The 14,428-nt window shown below is 43.6% G+C and overlaps 1 protein-coding gene across 1 annotated transcript; it reads right to left on the reverse strand.

Annotated features, from left to right (window-relative positions):
- Positions 1-12,324: 12,324 nt before the first annotated feature.
- On the reverse strand, positions 12,325-13,770 carry LOC139136475 (uncharacterized). Its single transcript, XM_070704201.1, has 2 exons — positions 13,732-13,770; positions 12,325-13,365 (listed from the first exon to the last, which is right to left on the reverse strand). Exons 1-2 carry the CDS (start codon positions 13,768-13,770, stop codon positions 12,325-12,327), a joined length of 1,080 nt encoding a protein of 359 aa, XP_070560302.1.
- Between the last annotated feature and the right edge of the window lie 658 nt (positions 13,771-14,428).

Genomic DNA, 14,428 nt, shown 5'->3' on the forward strand with positions numbered 1-14,428 from the left:
GCCATGATATTAGCATATTTTCATCGAGTTCATTACGAGCAACTTACAAAGCAGTCCATGAAAACAGCGCCTTCGTGAGGATTTCTTTGGCAGTCGGACGGGATTTTTTTTTCAAATCGGGGCAGGAACGGGCGGGCGTCTACTTTCTTACTTTTAGCCAGTAGGCGGGTGGGAAAGTTTGCAATGGTTAGTTTCCCAAAGTGCACTCCCATGTAGAAGACATTCAATATTTTAGATTCAAATACTTCAAGTACAATGTCTGTCAGCATTCCTACACGTCTGTAGATGCTACTCTCCACTGAGTATAAAGGTTTTTTGCCCATTTCGCAATATCTTTTGTGTAGATGGCCACTCTAAGTTTTTCACAATGCCGCGATACTGCTGCTACAAGGCAACATTCTGCATTTGGCCCTTGTCTGCCGTAAGATAGCAAACAGCCTTGTCGGGTATTAGTAATACAATCTTCTGACGTCTCCATTCCATTGTACCTTTAAAGTGTCCCGGCCCTCAACACAAATCCATCAAATTGCCATAGGTACCACAAACTTGGCCACCATCTTTAGCACTTCCAGATTTCAAAATAGGGTCACGTGATCAAGTGAATGAGTAGGTGATCCATTAACGGTAGAGTCACATTGTCAAGACAGAACGATATTGCAGATGATCAATGGAAGTATTTGTACACATAACTACAACTTTGATATATTCAAAGATACGAGAATTTCTGTATATAGTTTGAAATAATGTTGTTTGTAATCTAATTCTTTCTTATTTTTGCAGACTTATTATTCTCATTGCACTGTTTATTTAGTTTTTATCGAGGAAACTTTACACTTTCTCTGTAACTGTACTTATGTATCAAACTTATTTACTTTTTAATTGAAAGTACTCTATTTGTAAATGTACTCCACATTTTTCCATCTTTTAGTTTTTCGAATAGATTAAGGGGTTTGTGAAAAATAGCAAATTCTAATAACAAAATCTGGCAAAATGATGTAAATATTTCTCTCATTTCCTTGTGTTCAGTAGTTTTCTTGCAATTTACTTCATTTTTGTGTTTGTCTGTGAACTATTAGCATTGCCTAACTTTGTACATTTGCCTTTTTATGCCTTATTATATTTTTCTTTTGGCATTGATTTATTATTATCCTTAAAGAAAAAATTGACTTATCACAGACTCTGTCGCTCAATGGTCTTTTGAACAGTTGATAACACACACAAATATATATATATATATATATATATATATATATAATAATATATATATATATATATATATATATATATATATATTAAGGTATTAAGGCCTATCAAGAAGCACTTCATCAGAGAGAAAACAAAATTTACCAACATCCACTATTATAATACGCTTTCTAAAACTCGTTTATACTTCAACAATTTTGCATTCAATAACAACATTATTTGCAACTTCACGGCACAGCCACGGGCCAGAAAATGGCCCCAAGTTATGCAATCATTTTCATGGGGATTTGGAGAGTAAATTACTGAAAAGAGGGCTTCCAGTACACCCTGGTTTTGGCACAGATTCATCAATGACATATTCAGTTTATTTACGGCGAACCTGAATGTCATCATGGAATTTTTGAATTACATCAACTCGTTCCACACAACAATAAACATCACCATGGAGCACTCACAAACTTCATTCCTAGATGTCAAAATTCAGGCCGATGAAAATGGCAACAATCATGAGAGACGTCGACTTATACGAAAGATCCACCGATATCCATCAATGTTTACATTTTCAGTCATCACACCCCAGACGTATAATACTACATGTAGGTATCCCCTACGGTTTGGCAATACACATTTGCAGCATTTGTTCGGAGCAAGAATGGCGAAATACCTTGATGCACTGCAACAATCGCTGGTTGATTGGGGTAACCCTCACAACCTCGTCACACAGAGCTAAATCCACCCCTAAGTCAGTTCTTCTTCAGGTACAAACACAAAGAGCAGACTGCCGCATACTAGTTACTACATATATTCCCGCCATCCTAACTCTAAATTCATCATGTCCTCCAACTTCTCACACTGCATGAGCCACCAAGATGTAAAGAAGCCATCCCCAGTATGCAATTATATCATACAGCCGCAATTTTAATCTCAGGGACCTCCCAGTCCGTTCAAATATTGACAACACTTGTGAACCCAGCCTCGGTTTCACCAAATGTCAATCTACAAGGGGTTGCAACATTTGTAAACACGCGTGGAATACATTGCAGTTCCAAAGCACGGCCAATAACAAAACATACACAATCAGTGCGTCACAAAAACGATACCCTAGTTGCCCTACATTTTAATGTTGATCAACACAGTATCAGTGTTATTTCAGTAATTGGCATCATACAAGTCAATAAACAGGATGAAAAACTGCGCAATCATTTCAAATCACAATTGATCAAAAAACCTCGACACACTGTTCCCAGCTGGCCTAAATTAGTAAATATTCGCACAAGATTTACATAGCTTCAATAGCGCCCCCTACATCTACATTTCGACCCGCTGGGACTTGCGCGCCAGTTTCCAGCCCTCGGCGTCGGTCTAGACAGTTTGACCTTATCCAAAACTTCTAGGTTAGTCTCTCTCCTGTCATTTGTTGTACATTTACAGACTTTCAGATACTTGTAATTCTACATTATACATTTACCTATACAATTCAACCATTTTAATTTTCTGTTCGTACATTTCATAGTGGAAAACACCTGAAGAAGCTCTAAGTTTAGAGCAAAATGTTGTGTTTGAGTTATAATAAATACGATTGGAACCTAACAACCAGATGTGGCAGTGTGTAGCAACCAAGTTTCTTCTATCTACATCTCTCTTCACGCTGCACTGGGGATCACCTAATTCCTACTGATATATATATATATATATATATATATATATATATATATATTATATATATATATATATATATATATATATATATAACTCAAAGAACTTTGAACAGTTGTTCTACGCAGTGCAGTCGGGGAAAATCTCAGCGAATCTGAAGATTTAAGACTGTGTCACCCGAAGTTCAAGTTTTCAAGTAAATTCCTTTGTCTTAAGCGATAAAGTAAACAAGCGATAATGGACAACGCCCGAACCAACGCCCGAATAACACGTGCTACGACTGAAGCTTTCGACAAGACGAAAAGTACTTTCAAGTCTTACTACAATAGGATGGAGAGGTTCTACCGTGTCAACGGCATAAAACTGAGGAAGCAGACCAGAAAGATGCGCTTTTGTATTAATTGGTCAAACGGCTTTCTCGGAGCTGGAGGATATACTCCTGCCAGCAAAACCAGCAGACAAATCGGTAGATAGTCCATGTAGCCGACACGAATATAGGGGTACACGAAAATTATGCTAATGACTTCAGGACAAATATGGTAATGGGGGGGGTGGTAAGACTGTAGCCGACACGAATATAGGGGCACACGAAAAATATGCAATTGACGGGTGGGGGAACTATGCGGGGGCCTGTATCAAGTTGCGTACTTACTTAGTTACAGAGTTAGGCTGGGTGAACTACGCTGGCGCCGGTATCAAGTTGCGTACCTTAGTTACAGAGTTAGGCTACGGGAACTATGCCGGGGCCTGTACGAAGTTGCGTACTTACTTAGTTACAGAGTTAGGCTGGGGGAACTACGCTGGGGCCTGTATCAAGTTGCGTACTTACTTAGTTACAGAGTTAGGCTTGGGGAACTACGCGGGGGCCTGTATCAAGTTGCGTACTTATTTAGTTACAGAGTTAGGCTTGGTGAACTACTCGGGGCCTGTACGAAGTTGTGTACTTATTTAGTTTTAGAGTTAGGCTGGGTGAACTACGCGGGGGCCTGTATCAAGTTGCGTACTTACTTAGTTACAGAGTTAGGCTGGGTGAACTACGCGGGGGCTTGTACCAAGTTGTGTACTTACTTAGTTACAGAGTTAGGCTGGGTGAACTACGCTGGGGCCTGTACGAAGTTGCGTACTTACTTAGTTTTAGAGTTAGGCTGGGTGAACTACGCGGGGGCCTGTATCAAGTTGCGTACTTACTTAGTTACAGAGTTAGGCTGGGTGAACTACGCGGGGGCCTGTACCAAGTTGTGTACTTACTTAGTAACAGAGTTAGGCTATGAGAACTGCGCAGGGGTCTGTACGAAGTTGCGTACTTACTTAGTTACAGAGTTAGGCTGGGTGAACTACGCGGGGCCTGTATCAAGTTGCGTACTTACTTAGTTACAGAGTTAGGCTGGGTGAACTACGCGGGGGCCTGTATCAAGTTGCGTACTTACTTAGTTACAGAGTTAGGCTTAGGGAACTATGCGGGGGCCTGTATGAAGTTGCGTACTTACTTAGTTACAGAGTTAGGCTGTGTGAACTACGCGGGGGCCTGTATCAAGTTGCGTACTTACTTAGTTACAGAGTTAGGCTATGGGAACTATGCGGGGGCCAGTACGAAGTTGCGTACTTACTTAGTTACAGAGTTAGGCTTGGTGAACTATGCGGGGGCCTGTATCAAGTTGCGTACATATTTAGTTACAGAGTTAGGCTAGGGGAACTACGCGGGGGCCTGTATCAAGTTGCGTACTAACATAGTTACAGAGTTAGGCTGCGTGATCTACGCTGGGGCCTGTATGGGCTGCGTACTTACTTAGTTACAAAGTTATTCTATGGGAACTATGCGGGGGCCTGTACGAAGTTGCGTACTTACTTAGTATAGAGTTAGGCTGTGTGAACTACGCGGGGGCCTGTATCAAGTTGCGTACTTACTTAGTTACAGAGTTAGGCTATGGCAACTATGCCGGGGCCTGTACCAAGTTGCGTACTTACTTAGTTACAGAGTTAGGCTGGGGGAACTATGCGGGGGCCTGTATCAAGTTGCGTACTTACTTAGTTACAGAGTTAGGCTTGGGGAACTACGCAGGGGCCTGTATCAAGTTGTGTACATATTTAGTTACAGAGTTAGGCTAGGGGAACTACGCGGGGGCCTGTATCAAGTTGCGTACTAACTTAGTTACAGAGTTAGGCTGCGTGATCTACGCTGGGGCCTCTAAGGGTTGCGTACTTACTTAGTTACAGAGTTAGGCTGTGGGAACTATGCAGGGGGCCTGTACGAAGTTGCGTACGTACTTAGTTATAGAGTTAGGCTGGGTGAACTATGCGGGGGCCTGTATCAAGTTGCGTACTTACTTAGTTACAGAGTTAGGCTAGGGGAACTACGCGGGGCCTGTATCAAGTTGCGTACTTACTTAGTTACAGAGTTAGGCTGGGGGAACTACGCGGGGGCCTGTATCAAGTTGCGTACTTACTTAGTTACAGAGTTAGGCTATGGGAACTATGCGCGGGCCTGTACGAAGTTGCGTACTTACTTAGCTATAGAGTTAGGCTGGGTGAACTACGCGGGGGCCTGTATCAAGTTGCGTACTTACTTAGTTAGAGAGTTAGGCTAGGGAACTACGCGGGGGCCTGTATCAAGTTGCGTACTTACTTAGTTACAGAGTTAGGCTAGGGGAAATACGCGGGGGGCCTGTATGAAGTTGCGTACTTACTTAGTTACAGAGTTAGGCTGGGTGAACTACGCGGGGGCCTGTATCAAGTTGCGTACTTACTTAGTTACAGAGTTAGGCTATGGGAACTATGCGCGGGGCCTGTACCAAGTTGCGTACTTCGAAGTTACAGAGTTAGGCTGGGTGAACTACGCGGGGGCCTGTATCAAGTTGCGTACTTACTTAGTTACAGAGTTAGGCTAGGGGAACTACGCGGGGGCCTGTATGAAGTTGCGTACTTACTTAGTTACAGAGTTAGGCTGGGTGAACTATGCGGGGGCCTGTATCAAGTTGCGTACTTACTTAGTTAAAGAGTTAGGCTAGGGGAACTACGCGGGGGCCTGTATCAAGTTACGTACTTACATGTACTTAGTTACATAGTTAGGGTGGTGAACTATGCAGGGGCCTGTATCAAGTCGCGTACTTACTTAGTTATAGAGTTAGGCTAGGGGAACTACACGGGGTCCTGTATAAAGTTGCGTACTTACATAGTTACAGAATTAGGCTGGGTGAACTACGCAGGGCGTGTATCAAATTGCGCACTTACTTAGTTGCAGAGTAAGGCTATAGGAACTCCGCAGGGGCCTGTACGAAGTTGCGTACTTACTTAGTTACAGAGTTAGGCTTGGGGAACTACGTGGGGGCCTGTATCAAGTTATTTACTTACTTAGTTACAGAGTTAGGCTGGGTGAACTATGCGGGGGCCTGTATCAAGTTGCATACTTACTTAGTTACAGAGTTAGGCCTACGAAACTACACGGGGGCCTGTATGAAGTTGCGTACTTACTTAGTTACAGAATTGGACTGGGTGAACTACTCGGGGGCCTGTACGAAGTTGCGTACTTACTTAGTTTTAGAGTTAGGCTGGGGTGAACTACGCGGGGGCCTGTATCAAGTTGTGTACTTACTTAGTTACAGAGTTAGGCTGGGTGAACTACGCGGGGGCCTGTACTAAGTTGCGTACTTCGAAGTTACAGAGTTAGGCTGGGTGAACTACGCGGGGGAGTGTTTAAAGTTGCGTACTTACTTAGTTACAGAGTTAGGCTAGGGGAACTACGTGGGGGCCTGTATCAAGTTGCGTACTTACTTAGTTACAGAGTTAGGCTGTGGGAACTATGCGGGGGCCTGTATCAAGTTGCGTACTTACTTAGTTACAGAGTTAGGCTGGGGGAACTACGCGGGGGCCTGTATCAAGTTGCGTACTTACTTAGTTACAGAGTTAGGCTAGGGGAACTATGCAGGGGCCTGTATCAAGTTGCGTACTTACTTAGTTACAGAGTTAGGCTAGGGGAACTACGCGAGGGCCTGTATCAAGTTGCGTACTTACTTAGTTACAGAGTTAGGCTAGGGGAACTACGCGGGGCCTGTATCAAGTTGCGTACTTACTTAGTTACAGAGTTAGGCTGGGGGAAGTACGCGGGGGCCTGTATCAAGTTGCGTACTTACTTAGTTACAGAGTTAAAGGCAAGGGAACTATGCGCGGGCCTGTACCAAGTTGCGTACTTCGAAGTTACAGAGTTAGGCGGTGAACTACGCGGGGGAGTGTTTAAAGTTGCGTGCTTACTTAGTTACATTGTTAGGCTAGGGGAACTACGCGGGGGCCTGTATCAAGTTGCGTACTTACTTAGTTACAGAGTTAGGCTAGGGAACTACGCGGGGGCCTGTATCAAGTTGCGTACTTACTTAGTTACAGAGTTAGGCTTGGTGAACTACGCGGGGGCCTGTATCAAGTTGCGTACTTACTTAGTTAAAGAGTTAGGCTAGGGGTACTACGCTGGGGCCTGTATCAAGTTACGTACTTACATGTACTTAGTTACATAGTTAGGATGGTGAACTATGCAGGGGCCTGTATCAAGTCGCGTACTTACTTAGTTATAGAGTTAGGCTAGGGGAACTACACGGGGTCCTGTATAAAGTTGCGTACTTACATAGTTACAGAATTAGGCTGGGTGAACTACGCAGGGCGTGTATCAAATTGCGCACTTACTTAGTTGCAGAGTAAGGCTTTAGGAACTCCGCAGGGGCCTGTACGAAGTTGCGTACTTACTTAGTTACAGAGTTAGCCTAGGGGAACTACGTGGGGGCCTGTATCAAGTTATTTACTTACTTAGTTACAGAGTTAGGCTGGGTGAACTATGCGGGGGCCTGTATCAAGTTGCATACTTACTTAGTTACAGAGTTAGGCCTACGAAACTACACGGGGGCCTGTATGAAGTTGCGTACTTACTTAGTTACAGAATTGGACTGGGTGAACTACTCGGGGCCTGTACGAAGTTGCGTACTTACTTAGTTTTAGAGTTAGGCTGGGTGAACTACGCGGGGGCCTGTATCAAGCTGTGTACTTACTTAGTTACAGAGTTAGGCTGGGTGAACTACGCGGGGCCTGTACCAAGTTGCGTACTTCGAAGTTACAGAGTTAGGCTGGGTGAACTACGCGGGGAGTGTTTAAAGTTGCGTACTTACTTAGTTACAGAGTTAGGCTAGGGGAACTACGTGGGGGCCTGTATCAAGTTGCGTACTTACTTAGTTACAGAGTTAGGCTATGGGAACTATGCGGGGCCTGTACGAAGTTGCGTACTTACTTAGTTATAGAGTTAGGCTGGTGAACTACGCGGGGGCCTGTATCAAGTTGCGTACTTACTTAGTTACAGAGTTAGGCTGGGTGAACTAGCAGGGGCCTGTATCAAGTTGTGTACTTACTTAGTTACAGAGTTAGGCTAGGGGATCTATGCGGGGGCCTGTATCAAGTTGCGTACTTACTTAGTTACAGAGTTAGGCTAGGGGAACTACGCTGGGGCCTGTATCAAGTTACGTACTTACATGTACTTAGTTACATAGTTAGGGTGGGTGAACTATGCAGAAGCCTGTATCAAGTCGCGTACTTACTTAGTTACAGAGTTAGGCTAGGGGAACTACACGGGGTCCTGTATCAAGTTGCTTACTTACATAGTTACAGAGTTAGGCTGGATGAACTACACGGGGCCTGTATCAAATTGCGCACTTACTTAGTTGCAGAGTAAGGCTATGGGAACTACGCAGGGGCCTGTACGAAGTTGCGTACTTACTTAGTTACAGAGTTAGGCTTGGGGAACTACGCGGGGGCCTGTATGAAGTTACGTACTTACTTAGTTACAGAGTTAGGCTGCGTGAAGTACGCTGGGGCGTGTATCAAGTTGCATACTTACTTAGTTACAGAGTTAGGCCTACGAAACTACACGGGGGCCTGTATGAAGTTGCGTACTTACTAAGTTACAGAGTTAGCCTAGGGGAACTACGCGGGGGCCTGTATCAAGTTGCGTACTTACTTAGTTACAGAATTAGGCTGGGTGAACTACTCGGGGTCCTGTACGAAGTTGCGTACTTACTTAGTTTTAGAGTTAGGCTGGTGAACTACGCGGGGGCCTGTATCAAGTTGCGTACTTACTTAGTTACAGAGTTAGGCTGGGTGAACTACGCGGGGGCCTGTACCAAGTTGTGTACTTACTTAGTTACAGAGTTAGGCTATGAGAACTGCGCGGGGGGTCTGTACGAAGTTGCGTACTTACTTAGTTACAGAGTTAGGCTGGGTGAACTGTGTGGGGGCATATATCAAGTTGCATACTTACTTAGTTACAGAGTTAGACTGGGTGAACTTCGCAGGGGCCTGTACGAAGTTGCGTACTTACTTAGTTACAGAGTTAGGCTGGATGAACTATGCGGGGGCATGTACGAAGTTGAGTACTTACTTTGTGATGGTAGAGTAATACACAGACAACGCACAAGTAACGTTGCTTACTTTTAATACAAAATGGCTGAACTGCAACGTATAAACAATGTAATACATAACAAAAGAACAAACGGTAATGTCCGATTGAGGGCGCTGCCCAATGAGCATTAACAGTGTCACTACTTGTTTCTGCATAGAGTATATAGTACAGAGTTCAACTTATACATATTTCATCACACCCCTTCCTCCAGCTGGCTTCCTCTGGATGCTGCTGGTTGACACAATGTAGTCTTTGTGCCATGCTGGTGGCTTGCTGGTCCGCTGCGACGATCTCAACCCTCTGCTGGATTCAAAGCATTGGTTGGTGGTTCCCTCAGCTGGTTGTTCTGTGTGTTTTGATGATGTACCAGCTGAATCTGAAGGAGCAGATTTGATGTCTGGATAAGGTGGAGTAATTGTTGTCTTCTGAGTGGCTTTGTTTAGCATCTGCTTGTTGCGCGCATCATTCGCCCCTTTGCTGGTTGTGACTACATAGCTTCTGGGTGTAGAATATCTCTTGTTGACAACAGCTGGTATCCACTCTCTGTCATCTGGGTCCACTTGACATGTACTGATTCTCCTTCTTTGAAGTGAGGTCTGTCTATCTTACCTCTATTGTAGTATCTGGCTTGGTTCTCCTGTCTTTCCATCAACTGTTGTTTGGAGTTTGACGTCAGTTTGGGTTTGAGGAGGATTCGCTTCAAAGGTATGTCATCTCTGAGTCTGCGGCTGAATAACATCTGTGCCGGACTGTATGATAATCATCCAGTTATAGGTGTATTCCTATAGCGTAATAGAGCTAGATTTGGGTCAGTAGAATCTTCTCGACATTTGCGAAACATCATCTTCACGATGCCAACGTACTTCTCAGTTTCACCATTACTCTGTGGGTATCTAGGACTGGAAGTGATTAGTTGGAACTCCACTGTTTTGAGAATTCTCTAAATTCCGCTGCTCCAAACGGCATGTTGTCAGCTATGATAGTTTCTGGAATTCCATGGCGAGCAAAGATAATCTTCATTGCTTGTATTACTGAATTGGCTGTTTTCCTGTAGAGCCTAGCTATCTCTGGATACTTTGAAAAGTAATCAACTAGGATGACATAGTCCTTTCCAGCAAATGTGAAGATGTCTGCACCTAGTTTCTGCCATGGTCCATCAGGGACATCATGCTGTTGAATAGGTTCTCTTGTTTTTTCTTCTGCGCTGAAATTTCTGACAGACTTTGCAACTGGATATGACGTCTTCAATATCCTTGCTTATTCTTGGCCAGTACATTATCTCTCTAGCCAAAGTCTTGCATTTCTCCATTCCCTGGTGTCCAGCATGCAATCTCTCTAGTGCAAATTGACGCTCTCCTTCTGGAATGATTAATCGGTTTGATAGGAAAAGTAGATCATCCTCTTCATATATTTCATCTTTTACATCATAGTATGGACGCAGTGTAGGTGATAGCTGGTTCCTTGCTGGCCATCCTTCCGTAGGTATTGCTTGATGAGCTGTGATGTGTCATCTTGCATGGTTGTTGCTTTATACTCGTCAATCTTCTTTGGAGAAGCAGGGTAATATGTCATCACTGAATGCACATGCATGTCTAGTGCTTCATCTTGCTGTGGCTTATCGCTGATGTAAGCTCTGCTCAATGCATCAGAAATGTGCATCCGATTTCCTGGTTTGTATGTGATATTGAGTCTATATCTCAACAGCTTCAGCAGCATAAGTTGCAGTCTGGGAGAAACCTTGTGTAGGTCTTTCTTCTGGACTGCCTCAAGGGGTCGATGATCAGAATGTAATGTGACGTCAAGGCCATAAATGTAGTGATGAAACTTGGTTGCTGCAAAGACAATTGCAAGCAGCTCTTTTTCGATCTGCGCATAGCGCTGCTCTGTTTCAGTGAGTGGTCTAGACGTGTATGAAATTGGTTGGCCATCTTGAAGAAGGCATGCTCCCATACCACTCTGGCTGGCATCTGCTTGAATTGTGAGGGGCTTGTGTTCATCATAGAATTTTAATACTTCGTGAGAACTGAGGATTTTCTTTATCCTTGCTACCGCTTTCTACTGTTGTTTTCCCCATAACCATGGTACTCCATCCTTTACAAGCTGTCGTAGTGGCTCTGTCAGCTGAGCTTTGTTTGGGATGAAGGGTGACAGGTAATTGATCATACCCAGGAATCGCTGCAGATCTTGTTTGTTTGTGGTTCAGGCATATCTTCTATGGCTCTGATCTTACTTTGATCAGCTTGTATTCCACTTGCAGATATTATCATGCCATGGTACACCACTTCATTCTTCTTAAACTGTATCTTTCTAGCGTTGAACTTCACACCATTTTCCTGAGCTCGCTCTAGTACTTTGATGAGTGTTACATCATGTTCTTCTTCTGTTTCTGTCGCTATTAGCATGTCATCAGCAATTATGTGGACATTTTCAATGTCACCAAATACCTGGAAGCCCTTTTCCTGCAGGACTTCAGTCGCACTGGAAATACCGAAGGGCATTCTCTTAAATCAGTATCTGCCATAGGGTGTCTGAAATGTGGTCAGATCTCTCGAATCTTCATCGAGTTGAACCTGCCAGAAGGCCCATCACTGATCGAAAATGGTGAAGAACTTTGGCTTGCCCAGCTTGGCAATTATTTCTTGGAAGGTTGGTATCATGTAATGTTCGCGTTTTATTATTTGTTCAATTGTCTGGGATCCAGACACAGTCTTAAGCTATGATCCTTCTTTTCTGTGCATACCATGCTGTTTACCCAGTCTGTGGGATGGTCAACTTCCTCTATAACATCTTGCTCTTTCATCTCTGCTAGCTTTGTCTTAAGTTGACTTCTCATTTTGTGAGGTATTTGCCCTGGAGCGTTTATCTTTGGTTCGGCGTCGTCAGTTAGTCTGATTGTGTACTGTCCAGGATATTTACCAAGTTTTCCATCAAAAACTGATCTGTAATCATGTTTTATTTGTTCCTGGTGATTCCTTTGTAGTCTCCTGACGAGATCTGGTTGATGTGTCGGCTTGAGTTTTCACCTCGCTGAACCAAACCTAAGACTGTAGCTGTATGTAGACAAGTATTGGGCCATTTTGTTGCTTGGTGACAAAGATCTCTGCTTCAGTTTGCATGTCCTTGACCTTGAAAGTGACCCTTGCGCTGCCATAGTGTTGAATCTTGCTGCCATCAAGTGTTTGCAGTGTGACCTTTGATTTTGTCAGCTTTGGTCGGCTGGCAACTTTCTTCCATGCTTTATATGAAATCAGATTGGTTTCCGCACCGGTGTCTACCTTAAATTTGAATTGTGTACCTGCGACCTCAACTGCTTCAAACCAGGCTTGTCTGGTCTTTACTATGTTGCTTACTGTGAGAACGCTTCCTATCTCATAGACACTTTCCTGACTGATAGTCATACTGTGTTGTATGTACCACCTTTTTTCGTGATGTGCTCCTACACATTTTAGCATAGTGGTTTTTCTTGTGACATGTGTGGCATTCCTTCCCATAGGCAGGACATTTCTTTGGTGGATGCCTGGTACCACAGTTACCACACTTGTGTTTTGGGTTGCTGTTCTGCATGGGTTTTGATTGAGGACCTCCTCTGCAATCTTTTTACCACGTCTTCTGATTGCTTCAATAGTTTTTTCTTCAGCTGTACCTGTTGTCATTTGTTTCACTTCTTTCCTGGTAGTCTCTGCTGCGATGCATTTGTCACGCACACTGTCTAGTGTTATGTCATCGATGCTCAGAGGTTTCTCTTTCAGTTCATTATCATTCAGAGAGAATATTATTTTGTAACGTATCATGTTGTCTTTCTCTGAGAATTCACACTGTGCCGCTAGTTTCTGTAGGGTTGTGAAATGATCAATGAACTCCACTCCTTCTTTCCACTCAGCACTCCAGAATTTGTATCGATTAAATACTATTCTCTTCTTGCCTTGGAAATGAGTATCAAACTTGCTAAGCACAACTTCGTACTTAGTTTTGTCTTCATCTTCTCCCCATGCAAACTGGTTATATCGTTCACGCGCATCTGGTCCTATTGTATTTAGCAATCTGGCTATTTTCACTGCATCTGGTTTGTTATTGGCTTCCTGTGCCAACAGTAAAATTTCAAAGTCTTGTTGAATCGCCTCCAATTTTCTGCAATGTTGCTTTGCAGGGATAATAGATCTGGCAATCTGAAATCCTGAGGCATTGCTGGCACTAGTAGTTGAAATCCTGAGGCATTGCTGGCACTAGTAGTTGTTTTATACCATTTGATGAACGGAGACAAAATGGCGGGTGTTCTGTCTGGCAAACCCAACTGTTTATGGCGTGCTCAAAGAGTGAAAATTCTTATGGCAATACTGGCGCTGTTAAAGGAGGGCTGTGCTAGTCTCTCTCGGTCCTTTTGTTGTATTCTGTGACGTGTTGGCCTATTGTGTTCGACTCAGTAGTTGTGATTGTCAACATCGTACTCGTGAGCTGTATTTTGCTTCAGCACTGGTTGCAACCATGTGGCCGTCGAGTGGGTAGCTGAACAGGACTCTCAACGTTGTCGCTTGTCGACTGCGGTTCCTCTATAAGCTATAGACTGGTCGCTAGTTGCTCCTGATTGTGAGTTCTTTAACTCTGTCGTCGTTAGTAGACGTACCACTCCTGACACCATGTGATGGTCGAGTAAATACACAGACAACGCACAAGTAACGTTGCGTACTTTTAATACAATATGGCTGAACTGCAACGTATAAACAACGTAATATATAACAAAAGAACAAACGGTAATGTCCGATTGAGGGCGCTGCCCAATGAGCATTAACAGTGTCACTACTTGTTTCTGCATAGAGTATATAGTACAGAGTTCAACTTATACATATTTCATCACATACTTAGTTACAGAGTTTTGCTGGGGGAGTACGCGAGGGCTTGTATGGTGACCCTATCATCGACCATAAAACCCTTCGACAAGGTTTGGGGCATAGTCATTGTGAACACAAAAGATTACGAACACAAAGGGGAAAGGCAATTACTCAACACTCAGTTTTATAGCCTGATTCTGTCAAAATGTTTACCCAGCAGTTGATGTGTTTGAGGATTAAAATTGTTGCTCAGGACGACTTATCGGATGTGGCTGGGTTTTTGCGTGATTAAGTGATTAACTACTGAAAGAAAACT

The sequence above is a fragment of the Ptychodera flava genome, chromosome 7 (genome assembly GCF_041260155.1).
Source record: "Ptychodera flava strain L36383 chromosome 7, AS_Pfla_20210202, whole genome shotgun sequence".
Lineage (NCBI taxonomy): Eukaryota > Metazoa > Hemichordata > Enteropneusta > Ptychoderidae > Ptychodera > Ptychodera flava.